This window comes from Penicillium cosmopolitanum, assembly GCF_028827165.1.
Source record: "Penicillium cosmopolitanum strain IBT 29677 chromosome Unknown utg000004l:1.0-4361866.0:1.0-4365735.0, whole genome shotgun sequence".
Taxonomy (NCBI): Eukaryota; Fungi; Ascomycota; class Eurotiomycetes; order Eurotiales; family Aspergillaceae; genus Penicillium; species Penicillium cosmopolitanum.
The window spans coordinates 3859497-3878004 of NW_026622674.1; the positions used below are offsets into that span (position 1 = coordinate 3859497).

Genomic DNA, 18508 nt, shown 5'->3' on the forward strand with positions numbered 1-18508 from the left:
AGAGAATATAGTACTGCTACTAATGTTGACTATCTCCACTGTATACTTATACCACGAGTAGTCCTCATAATTGTACTGCCTGCGGCAGGCGGTGATACGGCGGGGCGCTCTGCCAACTGCGTCAGGCGCCGCCTGACCTTCTGAACTTGAACTCTGAACTTCTCCATCTACAACCTCCCCCTCGACGCCCTTTGCTCTTGAGGACTATTCCCTCCCGATCAATCTCGCCGCCTACAACTCATCCGCCTCTTGCATCTCAACTCTTCAACCCCTTTCATTCCAGTCGCCTCCCCGATCCGGCCATGGCCTCCCGACCAGCAGCAGGAGCCCGCCCCGGGGCGAAATTCGCTCAGTTCAAGCTTGTCTTGCTCGGTAGGTGATCTCTGGACGATGTTTCCCTCGGAACTTTTGGATAACAGTAACTAATCACTAACCGTCCTTATAGGAGAATCCGCAGTCGGAAAGGTTCGAGATCCAGCTGGCTTCATCCTTTATCAAGAGCTAACCTAACCGCTATCCAGAGCTCCCTCGTCTTGAGATTCGTTAAGGTGAGTTTTTTATGGGCGCACTCGATTCGTCTTGTTCAACAAAGCCAGACTTCGTCACCAAGGAATCGCTCAACTAACTGTTGTTGTTGCTGCTGCTCAGGATCAATTCGACGATTACCGCGAGTCCACAATCGGCGCCGCCTTCCTGACACAGACCATCGCCCTCGATGAGAGCACCACAGTCAAGTTCGAGATCTGGGATACGGCTGGCCAGGAAAGATATAAGTCGTTGGCCCCGATGTATTATCGGAATGCCAATTGCGCCGTCGTAGTCTATGACATCACTCAGGCTGTATGTTCGACCTTTGCGACTGCTTTCCCATTGACACATCTAGCTAATCACTTTTTCCGTGTCTATAGTCGTCTCTGGATAAAGCCAAGTCTTGGGTAAAGGAGCTTCAACGACAAGCAAATGAGAACATTGTGATTGCCCTGGCGGGTAACAAGCTCGATCTCGTCACCGAAAGCCCCGATAAGCGAGCAATTTCCGCCGCCGACGCTGAGGCCTACGCCCGTGAGGCTGGCCTCCTCTTCTTCGAAACCTCCGCCAAATCCTCGACGAATGTGCGCGAGTTGTTCACAGCCATCGCCAAGAAGCTGCCCCTCGACCAGGCTGGCCCACGGAACCTGAGGACAGCCCCGCGACCCGGTGTCGACCTCCGGCCCGAGGCCCCGGGCACTCAGGGTGCCGGTGCCTGCAACTGCTAAATTATCACTTTTGAGTATCCCCGAATTGCTATCCGGTGATCCGAAACATCCTCTCCATTCGCACGTGCGGTCCGAACCCGGGCACGGCCAGCGTGACTGTTCGGTTGCAATGGTTATCACCATCCCTTCTGTTTTGCCCTTATTACACCCCAATGCCAGGATAACTCTGTCGGCTCGCCATCCACCTGGTCATTCTCCTCGGATTTATTTCTCGTTTGTTGGTCCTTTGCTCTTCTCTGATGGGTGCGCCGGCTTACCGTCAATCGGAGAATTCGGCATCTCTCCACCAACGCATCTGGAATTTTGGCTTTAGACATGCTGTTGCAGGACTCGCCTGCGCTTCTTTCCGCTTTCCTTGTACCTCTTTCCTTTTTTCAACCCGGCGTCAGCATATGCTTTTTACCTGATTCTGTTGGACTAAATCCCCCCACGTATTACCCTCCGTTCGTCCTCCTTTTGTCAGACTCTTTTTCCAGTATGCTATGCTCAGATAATACATTTCTTCAAATTGTATCTATTTAAGGGGTTTTATTTTAGGATTTGGGTCCTACTAGTAATACTATACACTAATGAATGCTGGTACTAGTTAGCAGGGTGCAATTTCAAGTATACTATATGGATCACCTGGATTAATCAATACCTCAGACTGCAGCTGACCTGGTGGCCATAGTACGAGTGGCAGGACCAGTAGCCTGAGGCACTTCAACAACCTGGTGAGTCCGAGTCTTTTGTATGGTGCCAGTGGTTGTACCTGGTAGTACTAGTAGTAGTATCAAGTTCGGCTGCAGTACTATATATTTCCGGTGGCTACTACCTACTTCCAGGGCTACTACTAGTATCAACTACTAGTCTACACAGAGCCTCCAACCCCTCAAAAGCTTATAGTAATGCAAATAAACTACTAGAATTTCTACTTATTACTAGTTTTAATATTCAATTCCAACTTGAAAGTACTAATATAGTAGTATAGCTACCCTTAGTACCCATTCTTGCGGGACTGGCCAGCCCGACTGAACTGACCGCCTGCAGGATCATCGGGGCGGATCGCGACCGAACCTCCAACTTGAACTTCCCCGTTTCTACACATCCGTTGCCAAACACTCCCCTCGGCGATTGTGCGGCTCGTCATGCTGCGCTCCTCAATTGCTCCGGGTCGGCAGCTGCTGTCGGCCCCTGCTCGCCAACGGATCCCCTCCCAATGGCTGTCTAAGGCCGGTGCCAGCAGCCGGCTCTCGGGTCAGGTACGAAAGAGCATCACGCTACCAATACACCCACCAACTTCAATCTCAGCTAACGTCCATTGTCTCTATAGCGATTCTTCGCCGACTCGAAGCCTCCCACCCCTGCCACCCCTTCCTCTGAGTCCGCCATTCCTGTCGAGTCCATCCCTAAGCCCGCCAGCCAAGGTATCCACCAGCATCTCTTCGTCATCGAATCTCTTCCGGCTATAGGCTAATCCAGATTATTCAGAATCCAAGGCTGCTCCTGCCTCGCCCGCGACTGCGCCTCGCAAGACTGGCCGATTCCGTCGTTTCCTGCTCTACCTCATCTTGACCTCCGGCTTCGCTTATGGTGGTAGCATCTTCTTGGCTCTCAAGTCCGATAACTTCCACGACTTCTTCACCGAGTACGTCCCTTACGGCGAAGAGTGCGTGCTTTACTTCGAGGAGCGTGACTTCTACCGACGATTCCCCAACGCTTCCCGACAGTCCAACCGCATCCAGGGTGCTCCCCGCGACGAGGGCAAGTCCGTCACAATCCCTAGCAAGAGCGGCCTGTCTTGGAATGTCACCAAGGAGGAGTCTGGCAGTGATGTCTCCAAGAGTGGCCCTCACATGAGCTCCAAGGCCCATGATGCTCAGGTTAAGACCGAGGCCGCCAAGCCCGAGGAGAAGAATGCCGCTGTTATCCAGGCAAAGGAGGACAAGGCCTCCAATGATACCAAGAAGGAGGACAAGAAGCCCGTCTCTCTCGATGAGCCGCGCCAGCCTGCTGTTGCCTCTAGCACCATTGAATTGCTGCAGACCCAGGCTGGTGACGACGGTGTTGTGCAGGAGCTGGTCAAGACCTTCAATGACATTGTTACTGTGATCAGCGCCGACGAGAACTCCCAGCAAGTACTCTGCCCCTGTCGCCAAGGCTAAGGAGGAGCTGCTTAAGATTGGCGAGAAGATCAGTGCTATTCGCACCGAGGCCGCCAAGGCTGCCCAGGACGAGATCAACAAGGCTCACACCACCTTTGATGAGTCCGCACGGGAGCTGATCCGCCGATTCGAGGAAATGCGCGAGACCGAGGTCGCTCAGTTCCGCGAGGAGTTCGAGGCTGAGCGTGAGAAGCTGGCCGGCGCCTACCAGGAGAAGATCAACACAGAGCTTCAACGCGCACAGCAACTTGCCGAGCAGCGCTTGCAAAACGAGCTCGTTGAGCAGGCTATCGAGCTCAATCGCAAATACATCCACGAGGTCCAGGGTCTGGTCGAGCGTGAGCGCGAGGGCCGTCTCAGCAAGCTGAACGAGTTGACCGCCAGCGTCACTGAGTTGGAGAACCTGACTACCGGCTGGAGCAACGTCATCGACACTAACCTGAAGACCCAGCAACTCCAGGTTGCTGTTGACGCTGTCCGCTCTACTCTTGAGCGCGCCGAGGTCCCCCGCCCCTTCGTTCGCGAATTGGTCGCTGTCAAGGAGCTGGCTGCCGAGGACCCCGTTGTCGAGGCCGCTATCGCCTCTATCAACCCCACCGCTTACCAGCGCGGTATCCCCTCGACTACCATGATCATTGAGCGTTTCCGTCGTGTCGCGAGTGAGGTCCGCAAGGCTAGCCTTCTGCCTGAGGACGCCGGTATCGCCAGCCACGCTGCCAGCATGGTTTTGAGCAAGGTCATGTTCAAGAAGGAGGGCCTTCCCGAGGGTGATGATGTTGAGAGCATTCTCATCCGTACTGAGCACCTTCTCGAGGAGGGTAAGGTTGATGCTGCTGCCCGTGAGATGAACGGTCTGCAGGGATGGGCTAAGATCCTGAGCAAGGATTGGTTGGGTGATGTGCGAAGGGTTCTTGAAGTTAAGCAGGCTCTTGAGGTGAGTACAACAGCCATGATTGATTTTCACAGCACAGATTCTAACATTTATGTCTAGGTCATTGAGACTCAGGCCCGTCTCCAATGCTTGCGCGTGGAGTAAGCGCATATTTTGAGCGATGCTGATTTCAATTTGTCCTGTATATCTTCGTCATGTCTACAGGAATGTACCTCTAGTTGTATTTTCTGCTTTAGACCCAAATGCTAGAATCTTTCCTTTGTTCAATGGTGAAATCCTGGGGTCGTGATAGATTGGTTCTTGTAGAGCGCGCTGTTCTCTAACTAAGCTGGCTCCGCCCTGCTGGAAATCGTGCATATCAGGAACAGTGACTCCTCTGCCAAGGGAAATCAAAAGTATCTGAATCCAATCAACCTTGGAATTAATCACTATGGTCCTCCACTTTCTGCATTTCTGCAGGGAAATAAACTATCTGCACCTAAAGAAAGTGCTTAATAAGCCCCGCTGCCTGACGCGCAACTCCGCAGATCAGCAGCCGGGTTGACGTCGTTCGACTTCCAGACACGGAACTTATACCTCTCCTGCTCTTTGTGCGAAATCGATACCCTCTGCCAGTACCCATGCTTGTATGACATTGACTGGCAATGCCTATTGCCTCCTTGACGGGCGTGGCCATCTAGTTCTCCCGCCCTTTCCCCGGCCCCGACAGCTCAACAGCGTGAGATCCAATGCCTCCGACAGGTGATACCCCACACGAGACGCCCCAGAAGCACAACTCTCCAGCGAACTATTCAGATGGTGGCTCATACCGGCGAGGGGGAGTCGCAGTGAGCGATGGTCGACCGAGTGGAGAGCTGGAGGGGAGTACTTTGGGGAGTGGCTCTCGCGACGGGGATCGAAGGACTCCCGCTCAGCGAAGGAACCAAAGCTCTGGTGGATTCTTGTTGGACTCATTACCTCGTTCAAAGAGCTTGAGAATTCCCATGCACCACGCTAGGTCATCAGAGTCACCGACGGAGAAACGAAGCGTCCCCGAACCCGATATCGTGGTAGCTAAGAAGCGATCGCGCTTCCCGTGGAGTCGACATAAGAACTCGCCTTCTGAGCCGCCGACCGCTGCTGCTGCCAGCTCAGCTCCAGCACACAATGAGCAGGCTTCGACATTGTCCAACCACGACCGACAATCTAGAACCTCGTCGCAAACTGGGTCCGGCCCAAACGACACTGCCGAGCAGGCTGCGCCGGGGTTGGATAGGGACTCTATACAAATTGTCAACCTGGCATTGAACCTTAATGAGTCCAGAAGGCGGAATACATCCGGACTGCCATTGGCTTCAGGCGGACGGAAACCATTGTCTATAGCTCAACCAGCTCCAGGGCCGATCGGTCATCACATGCCGTTGCCGGGAGCACATGGGTCTCAAAGGGATTCTCCACACCACGATTATAAACAATCATCTACGAATGACCTTTCGCCTAAACCTGGCCAATCTCCAGTTATCAGTTTATTACCCGCCACTGTGCGGAACGACCACCGTGCCTATGAGTTCTCCGAGAGCACTCTCGCTCGCGCAGAACGAGCTCGGCGTCATTTCGAACTGTTTGATCAATACTTGCGATTGCTACCATCTTTACCCCCGCTTCGAACTCCTCCAGCTGCGAAAGAGATTGACTCTCCATATTCCATGGCCGCCACTGCATCCGCGAACCGAGACTATAATCCACTGCAAATGATTCGCAACAGGAGGGTCCGCTATCGAGAAAAGTGCCCGATTGACGCGGCGGCAGAGGGTTGGCATAACGTTGAGAAAGTCCACGACTGGGTCAGCGCCATAGAGAATAAATATAGTCACAAAACACTCGACTCAACACAGTCCGTCAAGCTCCCCTCTTTTCAACATGGCCAAAGAACTGCCTCTCATTGCCAGGATGAAGATTGGGATGCGACTACCTCCCCTTCCACCAGTCTACGACGCGTCAGCCGCACCAACAGTACCAAGGCCCCTCGGCTACGCATGGATTGGAGGATTACCCCAGAGGAACTTTTGGCCGATGCAGCCTGGGCAGAAGATATTGAAAACAAGACGAAGATTGTCGATAAAGATGGCAATCGGCTCTACCCGGATTTGACCGAGCTAGAGGTGGTAGACCCCGGTGCAGAAAAACAACGATTGTCAGTTGAAACCGGACATGCCCAAGAAGAAGGGCAGTCATCGCGTCATACCTCGTGGTCAAGCTCTCGGCCTGCACAATCACACGAGTTCAAAAGCGTTAGACGGGGCCGCAACAGAAGCCGATTCCATACCCACTCCCAAGGTGCACGGAGCCAAAGCGGCTCTATCTCGCCCAAGCATTCGCGTTGGGATAAGGTGCGGCTACGCTCGGGCAGTGCTTCAAGTGATTCTAGTCCTGACCGGCGCAAGTCTTCGGAGCGCAAACATCGAATTTGGGATCACACACGCAAAAGCACAGAGTTATCTACGGAAAGAGACAAAGGAAACTCCTCGGGTTCGCGGGTATCTCGGGGCAAATCGCCAGCAGCCGCTTTGCACCTCGAAAAGACCAAGTCCAATTTGCCCGACCCTCTCTCCATTAATACGAAATCAAATCGCCCGCACCGGAAAGCGTCGTTCTCTTCGGCCGGCAGTATCGATGATCGAATCAATCCCAGAATGTCGATGGAAGGAATGGATAGCACCGCTCCCAATTCTCCAGCCAATGCCAGTTATTTCCCCAGCATAGCTGTCAATCTATCTCCACCTTCCAGTCGGTCCCCCTCGCCAGCCAAAAAGGGTCTTCGACAGAAGATTGTGGCCCGGCATGAGCGGAGTAAGAGCAGAAATGGTGATAGGGAGCTTCGAGAACACGAAGACGAGAGCCTAGATGTGATATCTGAATCACATCATGCTTTGACACCACCTTCCGAGTATGCTGAGCACGCCGCGAGTTCATCGAAGCTGGAGCCTAGTCCACTCCCAGACGTTGTATCCTCCTCGTACTTTGACGAGCATGGTATGACTGACGGCCAACGGGGTGACAGTTTCCCCAGAGGAAGAAAAGGCCAGCACCTCCCAGAATCCAAGCTGCGCGGCATTTTCAAAGGACCTGGCCGGATAGCTGAGCTTGTCGGCAACGAAGTCTCCAAGGTTGGCGATCTTGTATTCAAGAAAGACCAGGGCGTGGATTCTCGCAAGTCATCATCTGCCTCCACCATTGCTTCAGACTCCAGCGACTCCGAGGATGATGGAAAGAAAACGGACAGACGATATGGACCGAAGGGACTTCTACGACGCTTGCCAACCCTTGGCGATGAACCCGGCCGGCTTGTTCGCCGTGACTCTGATAAGGGTACGCCTAACAGGAGCTTCATCGGGTCACTGCCGAGTTTCACGTCGCCTTTGAGACAAGATGAGCGCAATGAATCGGCCGATGCCACTGATTATGGCACTAGCCCACGCGAGCGCACTTCCGCGTTCAGGAAACAAGATGATCAAGATACCCCACCAAGGCCCGGTCTCACTCGAAGCAGAACATTGGATTTCAGTCCGACACTGGGTTTAAACCGCAGCCGCGCGAAGCGACATGGCATCAGAGACCAATCCGTCCCCTTCAGTCTCACTCGACCACCTGTAACTGGCCTCGCACAAGCGAGAGCCTCACCAGGGCCTTCAAATGGCGGACGACCCGCCCTTTCAAGCGCAACTCGCGCGTGGAGTATATCAGACCGCAGTCTGCACACACTCAATGACTCCGGTGTCCCCGGCAAAACAGAAGTGGAACGTACTCGAGCCCTCCTCTTATCCTCCGGTATCAAAGCACGAGAGATCACGCGACGAGCCCACAGCGTTCGTGAACCACCTCCACACTGGCTTCAAAATGCCTTCGGCCCCAACGCATCTGTTCCCCGCGTCGTCCGGATCGGCGAGTTCGACCTCGCTGCACAAAATCTCCTCCGCCGCTTCGAAAACACCCAATATTCCTTCCAGCAATCGATGCATCATTTCACTACATCCACCTCGACCCCTCTCCGCTCTCAACTCAAGGAACTCGAGACCTTGGTTAATCAGTCCCTCACACCACGCGTCCGAGCAACAGCCGACGATGCAGAGGACATGTGCGTCCAGCTGAACACCACAAGCACACTTGCTGTGAAATCACTCAGTGACGCGCTAGACCGTGGTCTTCGAAAGCGCCGCCGCCGATTCCGCTGGCTACGTCGGACTGGCTTCGTGGTGCTGGAGTGGACGCTGGTCGGTGTTTTGTGGTGGGTGTGGTTGATCGTCATGGCGTTCAAACTCTTGCGTGGTGTCTCCCGCGGAGTCATTTCCAGTGCGAGGTGGATTTTGTGGCTCTAGTTGAGTGGATGCAGACATGCGTATGTGTGTGCATGCGTGTATGCATGATACATCTCGTCTTTCCCTTCTTCCCTTGTTTTTACATACTACACTTCCGTTGACGCCTCCGCTCAGCCTCTCATAGCGTGCGCATATACCCTGCTTTCGGCCTGTTGATGTCGGCTGTCCATTCTTCTTTCGAGGGCGATTCTTATGTATTTTAATCAGCATTTTATCTCACGGGTACGAGCGTGTAACTATAACTAATGACATATCTATAATCAATTTCAAGCAGGTTACCCTACGGTGGCGTTGCAAAAGTCTGAAACCTCCTATTGCCCACCATTATTGACCGCATTCAAACGGCAGACTAGTAGCTACCTAAGATGGAATAAATAGCTACTCGTTCGTGATTAGAAGGCGAAGACGAGAACAAGTCGAGGGGTTTCAAAATTTTGCAACACCACTGTAGAAACTAGTTTCATGGTCCTGACGACTCTTTGGCTTTTATCAAGTTGCGTAATGCATACAGGTAACAAGAGGTCACTTTCAAAGCCACGAGGCATTCCTCTACATTCTGATGCTACACACAGAGAGAGAGAGAACATTGGAAAAGAGAGAGAGAGAGAGAGATTTATTATACTCTGCTTGCCAGCTCCTTGAAGGACCTCTTCCACTCGGAGTCGCAGACGGCCTAAGCTCGCCGTTGAGGTTTCTAATATACATGAATCACTCTCAACACCCGCCAGCTTCCCATTTCAAGTCCATGCCACGAAGACCTTCCACTGGTATTGCCGCCGCTGCCACGCCACGCTGTCCCCGTCGGATGGGAGATTGATGGGACGATGTCTGTGTTGAATTCGACTCGTTCCACCACCAACTGGGCCTTCTCCGGATGAGAGCGCACAGATGGAGATGGAGAATGTTTGAATATGCATACACGAATTAGTAGTTATCCAGGCCCAAAATGAAGTAGGAAGATCAAGTTAACTCACCTCGAGGAAAGCCAAAGGCTTTCCGTCTTTTTCCACCGTCGCGGTCTTAAGGCAACTCTTTGGTTGGATCGCTGGACATCTTCCTTCCACGGGGCTAGGAAATTCGGCCCGACAGGATCAACCTCAGGGAACAATCTTTCGCGCGGCGGGGATACAAGCAGATGTCAGGCACCTTTCGATGAGTGCGATCGGTTGAGGCCCCCGAAGGGACGAGTATGCGCCCTCGACGACGGTGATTCCCACCCACCCCCCAGTAGTCCCTTTCCCCTGTACACCAGCTTCCGGGATTCAAAGCTGGGACATTCCCGCCACGACAGGCAAGCCTGTTGTTTTGGGACTCGAGTGCGGGAGAGTCTCCAAGGCACCGCACCACTGGGTCAGGTCTTTGGATCCTGCCATTTCAGCCAACGCCCACAGAAGACAACCTTTGGAGAGGTAGTCAAAGATCCCCCAGGGCCACAACGAAAACCTTGGGAAAGGAAGCCGTGCGGAGAGCGAAAGACGAAGTGAGAGAAGTGAGAGGAGCGATCTATATACGTGCAAGGAAATGCCTGTGATTGGCCAGTGGTCGGCCAGTGAATGGCGCGGGTGTCTGAAGGCAAGTAGGCCTTAAGCCTGAGGCAAACACATGCAAACGGAGCAGATTTTAGGTGGGTAGCTACTAGAATACCTACTAGTACTTTCTGTAGGATAGTTGGAACAGATGGGATTATCCTGGGTCTTGCTGTGTGTTGCGATGTCCTGGGCGAGTACCGCCAGAGTGTCGAAGACCCCGGACCCACCACCACCACCACTCCAAACTATTTTAATTTCTTTGCTAGACAATGATCATAATCCTTTGCTCGCGAAGTTAAAGGCATTTACCAAGTAATTCTATTTTTTCTTTGTCGACTTTCATGCAGTTTGATCTATTCTGAGACTCTTTGTCAACAACTTGAATGAACAATGCGCGCCCAACCTGGCCAAAGGTATAAATCACCCATAAATGCCATGGTTCCCCATTCCGAATCAAGAGATTACCTGACTGGACAGCCAGCAAAACAATACAAGTAAAAGTAACAAACACAAGTAGGAGTGTGAAAATGTGCGAGCGAAAGATGAGCGAGGTAAGTCGTTGTCGTTGCTCTTGATCCGATTGGAAACTAACATACACGGACAGCAGGGGAGTGATTTAGACTCCGTGTCTCAAAAAAAAGCTACTGAGGAAGCCTCTATTGTGTGGACCTATAGCAAGGTCCTGATCTTGATGCAGATCCTCCGATGGTGGGTCGAGAAAAAAGTTCCTGCCAGCCAGATGGGAATCTTTCTCGTTGAGGTCCTCTACCAAACGGACGCACACATGAATAACCGCGTGACGAGGTTGGTTGATAGTGGCGAGACTTACGGAAACGTCGCAAAGGCTGTACTTCAGTACTACCAGATCCGCGATGAGAGATTTCGCCCGCTTTGGACAAAGCTTCTCCCCGGTGACCCAGATCTTCGCCCTGAACTCGAGCATGCTCCTCTGAATGGCAACGACTTTTCAGAGAGACATTCTAAAAGACCTGGAATATCGCAGATCCATGAAGAATTGATCCTTTTTGCTCCAAAGCCTGTTCGACGTGTTCGCTGGCCGTTCTGGCCTAGCGATGCGGAGTTAGAATCCGCTCCCGACTATCAGAGACGGTGCAAGAACAATATTTTCAAGGGAGATGATTATAGTGATGGTACTATCAATGACTATGGGAGGGTCGTGACGGGTCAGACTATCATTACAGACGAAGAACCTTTATTTGTAAATATGACTGCTGAAGTTATCAACCCCCAGGATAATCCTCTTCCGGATGATGCTGACAATACAGGAAAAGACATCAGAACAGCCGGATAGTCATTTAGAGTGGGTGCGACAGGTCACTGGTGATCTAGCTAGGGAATGCTCGAGAAATAGTCAATTCCAACCGTTCACAAGAGGGGCTAACAATCGGAACGCTGGTCATGACTTTGACCAGGCCATACGAGACAATGAATCAGCTCGCTGCCACGGAGTGGTCTCAGATTACCGAGAATGCTTCCAGCAGCGGCATGTCGCTTGCCGCTGAAATGTAATCTCCGAAGATTACTTTTAGCCAACTTCCCGCTCTTGTTAGCTCATATCCGTCTATGAGTATCGCTGCCCATAATTTGAACACGATAAAGCCGAGGAGTATCAGGTACTGCGAGACGTTTATCTACTACAATTGGCTTTTTGGAAGCCAGCCCTTTCTCCCTTGTATATTAGCCTGGAGAATATTCTGTATGGGAGCGGAATTTGAAGAACTTGAATCTCAATGAACACTATTTTCATCCCTTAAGTAATTACTTAAGTAGAGCGTCTTGTAGCAAGTACAACAGTAACACCAGCTAATAATCCTACAGGAGGGCATGGTCAAACCCGACTTTAGCCTTGCTTCATCTTCCAACCCGGAGTATAGCATCATGCATGAAATAAGTCAGGCCGATCTTGGCCTCCCTAGATTAGTGCTCACTGACTCTCCTTCGCTGAATAAAAAGAATACTCTGGTGTAAAATATTAATAATCAAATCAAATAGTCTGTCTAGTACTAGTATTTCGCAGGTTATCCAGGGCTGACGGGAAAACTCGGGGTGTTAGGGCTGCTGCTTGACTTCCAAGTTATTTTCAACGCTCAAACTTGATATATCATCAACTTCAGACCAATTTTATAACAAGCACCGATAACTCAGGGGTAGAGTGAGGATTTGCAGTGTCCTAAGTCGGGCGTTCAAATCGCCCTCGGTGCTTCACTTTTTGCTTTGTCAAGCCTATTGGCCAAGTGCATGCATTTTTTTTGGACTCTTACGGTCGGCATACTTGGCATCCCCGGGCTGCGGGACGTCGGCAGTTCCCGGCCACCGATCTGCCGGCCAGTCCCGCCTTGTTTGGCGAAGCTTTAGGCCAACACCCCACGTAAGCTGTTCAGGTATATTTAGATGCTTGGGTAATTGAAAAATTGATTGATTGATTGACGAGGTCGTCCCGGCCAGCTTTAGTGTTGATGGTCATATGAGATCGTCGACTTGCTTTTTTGAGCATCACGGGTATCCTATTTATGTCATTGAGGTCTTAGCTATGCATTCCTTTTAGTTCTAGGCTATAGTTACTCGCCATACAATGGTGTTGCAAAAGTTTGAAACCCCATATTGCCCACCATGATTTACCGCCTTCTAATTGGAAACTGGTAGCTACCTAAGATGGAATATATAGGCCAATCTATTCCATCTCAGGTAGCTACTAGTCTGCCATTAGAAGGCGGAGAGAAGAACAGTCAACATGTGGTTTCAAATCTTTGCAACGCCACTGCACGTATTGCCTTTGTCATTGTATTGCTTTCCAGATATGTCGTTTTCCGGCTGCCCTTGGCGGCTCTGTAGGTGTCATCATTCTTGAACTCATCCAAAATAGTTCGAAAGTCTACAGCACTTGCAATGACTTTTGTATATATTTCATTGGTACTCCCTCCCTCCGCTCACGCCCATGGGAAAAGCGATCCTCAATTCTCCCCTCGTGCGCTTGGAGATAATTGTGTCCCGAAGTCCCGCTCATCGAAGACGAGTACTCGGATGTGTCCGTTTTGGATGATGCTTATAAAAATTCTTCTGAATGGATTCGGCGATACCGCCAATCTATCAGTCAGTCAGAACGTCGAGGCTTTCCGGAAAGCTTCTGAAGACGCCTTGTGCAATGCTTTCCTTTTAGGTCGAAAAAATAATAGAGCGCATCGAACTGGAAAGGCGGAGCGTCGAATCCTTCCTTCTTCTATCTCAAGAAGAAGCCTGAAGAATATCAAGCTACCACATAGAGGGAAATTGATTAACGTCCATCCTTTTCGGTTTCCGTCATGGCTGATCCCCCAACGGACCTCAATAATAGCAGAAGTATTTGTTCGAGAGTCACACACATGTCATCATGAGGTTCCTGTCGATATTGTGTTCTGAAGATGCAATCCTCCATCCTTGACCGGCGGTTAAACTGGTCGAAAATGGAAAAAAAAAGAAATTGGCTGATGCGAGTCCGTGGTAGGCAAGTAGGTAAGTGTAAAGCTACTCGGGTCATCTTTTTCGCTGTTATAAGTGCCCGAGACAGAAAAATTAGAGCTGACAAGATAGTAGGCCATGCAGGATTGATGGATTCGCTTTATTTTAGCGGGAAGCCAGAGGGCCCCGGGGCTTCTTTGGGACCACGCTAAGTTTCCCCCAGGCTTCACTTTCTTGATATATGACCTGATTATAATACTAGTAGCTCGTAATGTTCCATTCAATAGAATTATCTGTTCGGTTGTGTGTTACCTGCCAGTGTTGGACGACCACAGATTATCAAGTTCGCGGTTTATAATTCGCGTAGTGGTGGAGCTGCCAACGGCGGATGATGTGTGATTTCGGCAGAAATTGAACAGAAATACAGGTGAACACCTGGGCATCCATGAAGAAGCCCCGGGAGTGCAATATAGAGACCGCCGGTGAGAGTGCGTGGGTGCGAGAGAAACCTTGACCAAACTCTATATTTATTCCAAGGTTATATTACTACTACCTAGTGGTAGGCAGCACTGTGGCTAGATTAGGAGTACTATACTGGGTATATACTGACATAGAGTGAGACGGGTCAGAGGGAAAATATATATTAATGGATGCCAGTGGATGACTTGTAGCCAAGACTATCAACTTGAAAGAATCAGATATAGCAGTGTGTTGACTGACTAAGCCTTTAAGCTTATAAAGAACCATGCTTTCTTGCTCAGCTTTCTTGAGAAAGAGCAAAAACAAATTTCAAAAAGTACTAAAGTAAGGATGAAAAAAAATGCAAGATCAAAGGGGAAAGGGGAAAAAAGTAAGCACCGAAGGCGATTTGAACGCCTGACCTAGGACACTGCAAATCCTCGCTCTACCCCTGAGCTATCGGTGCTTTGTTATTGGACGATTCACTTTAATAGAGTATACAGCTCATTTGATATTTAGCAATTCTTGGTAACCTCATCCTGTTTTAAGTATTACCATAACAAATCTCCCATTAGCAAGCTAGAAAAAGGGCCAGAACGATATAAATTGATACAAAACGAGCATTAAAGCGAAGGTATGACACTCCCTGTGAGATTTTGAAGGTTCGCGCCCATATGAAACGGTTTCCTCACGGTTTTGCCAACTGGGTGATCTAGGTATTCAGTTAGGTCGTCAGTAGCAAAGTTTGAAACCCCCTGTAGTACTAAGAAATACTAGAATTTAGATTCTTGTTCGGCGGAAGCGGAAGTTCGACCGTCTCGGCGACATTTCCATTAGAGATACACTTGTGACTTTCAGTTGATGAGTAAACTTGAACTTGAACTTTGATGGGTCTCGGTGACATTTGTAACCGTGGGGCGGCTATTGCGGAATAGGAATACACTTTTTCCCGCACGAAGCCACTGACCTTAACTAACTTGAAGTACTAGTAATTAGTCCTATCACTACTAACTATACATTCCCGGATGAAGTCATCAGCGGAGATCATGAGTAAACCTCCCGTTTAATAGTACTGGTACCCTGGTGATATAAAAGGGCAACTCTTTCGATATGGAACAGAACTTCAAGTTCGACCTGCCTCGCATCGCCTCAAAGAATCATCTTGGTCTTGAAGTTCAACTTTTGTTACATCATGTCTGTTAGCCCAAATCGCACCATCATCATCGTCGGCGTGGGGTCGACCATGTCCCGGTCACTTGCCCTTTGGCTTGCCAATTTGGGCTGGAGCATCGCTCTTGTTTCTCGCTCCGAAAATAGCCTATCCAAGATCGCCGATGAAATCAAAGCCGCCCAGACAAGTGCGGACGCGAAAGTGATCTACCGCACCGGCGACGCAGGTAATACCAGCAGCCTCACTGCCGCCTTAGACTGGTGTGCCCAGCAGTTCAATGGAAAAGTGGACGTTCTGAACTACAATGCTGCCCATGTTGCCGGATCGCACGTCTCCGAGCTCAGCATAGAGATGCTGGAGTCCGATTTCCGGGTCTCCGCGATTGGCACTCTTGTCGCAGGCCAGTGGTTCACCCGCAACGCCAACTCTGACCATGTCTCCAATGGAGAGTGGCCGCTCTTCCTTGTTACTGGTGGCGTGCTTGACAAGGAGCCACAGTTAATATTCTCCTCACTTTCTACTGTCAAGGCTGCATCGCAAACACTCAGCCGCCTCTTTGCGCAGGCGCTCCCTCAAACTTCCCATATTGTGGTTGGTATGCCGCTGATCAAAGCCCGCATCGACGACCCAGAAACTGGCGGTTACGCTGAGGGCTACCATCCCGACACCATCATCCAGAAGGTTTTCAGGCCCTTCTTTGAGGACCGCGAGAAGCTGAAGAATGGAGTGGACAATTGGACGGTGGAGCGGGTTATTTGATGAAACAGGACCGCTCAAGTGTGTTTGTTGGCGATTAGTATTAGTTATAAAGGGTTGGGTTGGCTTGTTATAAGTTTGGCTTATTTTGGAGATGCGGCGATTATCTTTTTCTCGACATTTTCTACTAATGTGGGAGGCTTCTGAGCAGTTCTTTCCCTTCGCTCTATCTGAATAGTTGGCAGTATATCAAAATGATTCTGATATTTGCGCTGTGAGATTTACATAGCCCCCCTCATCAAAGTAGTAATAGCCTTATCAAAGCTTCAATGTACCCGACAATCTACTATGTGTGTATAGTTGCATATCAGCAAGGTCCTTCGCGGGAGCAGCACGCCGAGACTTGAGAGCATCACCACCTGGTCTCCATCTCCATGAGTCGGTCAGTGGTTGAGATAGAGTGCCCTCGATCAACTCAACGACGTGTTTTCCGATGTTTGGAAGAAGCTTAAAGGAATGGCTGCAATAGAGGATTAGCCAAAATCTTAGTCAAAAAATTGTCCTCTGTTTCCACTTACCCACTATCCCCAGTAGCCAGGATAAAATTCTTCCATCGAGGGTGCTCGCAAATCAATAAATTGGCATCGGCGGTATCTGTGCACCAGCACATCGATCGGTTGAAAACCTCCTTATCTTTGAACTGCGGTAGGAATCTCGCGATGGCTTTCCTAATGCTCACTTCGGAAGCTTCAGGGTAAGTATCTGTGGGATGTTTGGCGTGTGATCGTGGAACGGAGATGAGTTTGGGAGAGGCAGCACCGTATGGTTGGTGCTCCTTGAAACGTGTAAAGCCAGGGAACTCGTCGCAGACTTTGATTATACCGTATCTGGTGATATTTCATTAGCTTGTCAGTGGGTGGTTAATGGCTGAATTCAAATGCTTGCTCACTCGTTAGGTTCGAAGAAGAATCCGTATTCCCCGTCATAGACGACCGGCATGTTTTTATAACGAGCCGCTTCTTCGGGTGTGAGCTTGATGTGAGCAAATACCCAGGCCTGGCCGAAGTTTGTATCAGCCTCGAAGCAATCTCAAAACCAGAGCTTTTGTGCTCTTTCATTGATCTGGCTCATTAGTGGGTGGACTTACTTTCGAAACACATTGATCGTCTAGATCGACCAAGGTCGAACTCCAAGCACCAGCAGCCAGAACAACCTTGTCTGCAAAATATTTTGTTCCATCCACCGTCTCAATGCCGATGCAAGTGACTTTATCATCGGCAAACAGAGGCTTTTTGAAAGCGCCAGCACTAAAATATTGCGCGAGTCAAACACCGAACTCTCATCAAAGCGAAATTACATCGTTTCTCTCACTTACCGGCCAAAGCCAAAGTTCACACCTTGCTCCTTCAGATATTGACCAATGGCATTGATGGCTTTGGCCGCTGCGAGCCAGCCTCCGTCGCCGCAAAGTAGGCCTTTCCATCCCTATTTGTTCTATTCAGTATTTGCCTCCCGGGATTTTGATTTCGGGACTTTTACCTTGACCTGTTCTTTCGTAAACTGTGGCAGCTTTTGCAGTATTTCCTCTTCACTCCCTAGCCAGAAATTTGTATTTTGAAGTCCGACATTGGCGTCAATAAGAGATTGAAGCTTTTTTCTGAGGTTTGCAATGCCGTCCTCCGAGGAAGAACAATCAATCTGGGAGCCTGTCAGTATAAATCCTCTTGAAAATATAGGCATAGGAGTAAACTGATCACTCACCATTCCCACATTATGAAAGAATGGCTTGAACAAATCATCATTTTTCCACATATCGAGCGCCTCTAAGGAAAGTTGCAGATCGACTTTATTGCGCAAGCGAATGCTCATGATCTTGTTTAGATCGTAGCCCGCAGACTGTGCAGATGGAATTGGATATTCATCAAGGACGGTGATGTTGGAGGGGGTGTATCCGGATCGAAGCAAATGTAATGCGGTTGAAGAACCCATCGTGCCGCCGCCTCCGACAACGATGACTTTTGTGTGTGTTCGTGATTGAGCCATTGTCACACTTATCCTTGAGCACGGTAAGCGCTTTCACTTCAGTGAGATCGCGATAATGCCAAAGCTAAGTCCGGATCGGAAGGGATGTCAAGGCTGCCCGGGTCTTGAAGAATGAACGAACAATCAAAACAACCGAGAAACCTCCGTTTAGCACATCATGCCATGTCATGTGAATTGTTGGAATGATGTTGGACCTTCAGTTTTTACAACTCCGCAAGATCACAAGGACTAGTTCGCGCCGCTAGTCTGATATTCAACGATAACGAATGTCGGATATGACCCCGGAGAAGAAGAGAGCCGATTGCTGGTGAGTCACCCAGCCAATGGGCGATTAGTGCCAGTGGCTTGATCTGCCAATGTATCGCCGAAGTTTTGTGGAGTGGGACGCGCTAGTGTCTTCCTTTCGCGTGGACCTTCACGTCGATTCCGACCCCGAGAACCCCATGGTACGCAATCGGGAATTTTGAGGGGAACGTGGGGAATTCTTCCCACGCTCCACTTGGCCTG

At 50.2% G+C, this 18508-nt stretch overlaps 6 protein-coding genes across 6 annotated transcripts; 5 read left to right on the forward strand and 1 right to left on the reverse strand.

The window, feature by feature from the left end:
* Positions 1-302: 302 nt before the first annotated feature.
* On the forward strand, positions 303-1256 carry N7509_002852 (Rab family GTPase; the record flags this gene model as incomplete). Its single annotated transcript, XM_056627489.1, has 5 exons — positions 303-372; positions 446-465; positions 522-548; positions 649-840; positions 909-1256. The coding sequence occupies 5 exons, from the start codon at positions 303-305 to the stop codon at positions 1254-1256; spliced, it is 657 nt and encodes a 218-aa protein (XP_056493284.1).
* Positions 1257-2383: 1127 nt separating this feature from the next.
* N7509_002853 (MICOS complex subunit MIC60) lies at positions 2384-4436 on the forward strand (the record flags this gene model as incomplete). The annotated part of the gene is made up of 5 exons (XM_056627490.1): positions 2384-2497; positions 2569-2662; positions 2727-3373; positions 3396-4334; positions 4392-4436. 5 exons carry the CDS (start codon positions 2384-2386, stop codon positions 4434-4436), a joined length of 1839 nt encoding a protein of 612 aa, XP_056493285.1.
* Positions 4437-5020: 584 nt separating this feature from the next.
* On the forward strand, positions 5021-8647 carry N7509_002854 (uncharacterized protein; the record flags this gene model as incomplete). Its single annotated transcript, XM_056627491.1, has 1 exon — positions 5021-8647. The coding sequence occupies one exon, from the start codon at positions 5021-5023 to the stop codon at positions 8645-8647; it is 3627 nt and encodes a 1208-aa protein (XP_056493286.1).
* A 2056-nt stretch (positions 8648-10703) lies between these two features.
* N7509_002855 (uncharacterized protein) lies at positions 10704-11488 on the forward strand (the record flags this gene model as incomplete). Its single annotated transcript, XM_056627492.1, has 2 exons — positions 10704-10727; positions 10781-11488. The coding sequence occupies 2 exons, from the start codon at positions 10704-10706 to the stop codon at positions 11486-11488; spliced, it is 732 nt and encodes a 243-aa protein (XP_056493287.1).
* A 3795-nt stretch (positions 11489-15283) lies between these two features.
* On the forward strand, positions 15284-16021 carry N7509_002856 (uncharacterized protein; the record flags this gene model as incomplete). The annotated part of the gene is made up of 1 exon (XM_056627493.1): positions 15284-16021. The coding sequence occupies one exon, from the start codon at positions 15284-15286 to the stop codon at positions 16019-16021; it is 738 nt and encodes a 245-aa protein (XP_056493288.1).
* Positions 16022-16294: 273 nt separating this feature from the next.
* On the reverse strand, positions 16295-18001 carry N7509_002857 (NAD(P)/FAD-dependent oxidoreductase; the record flags this gene model as incomplete). The annotated part of the gene is made up of 7 exons (XM_056627494.1): positions 16295-16478; positions 16537-16845; positions 16908-17014; positions 17106-17265; positions 17334-17443; positions 17498-17656; positions 17720-18001. Coding segments are annotated over 7 exons (1311 nt in total), but the record flags the coding sequence as incomplete, so codon positions are not given.
* Between the last annotated feature and the right edge of the window lie 507 nt (positions 18002-18508).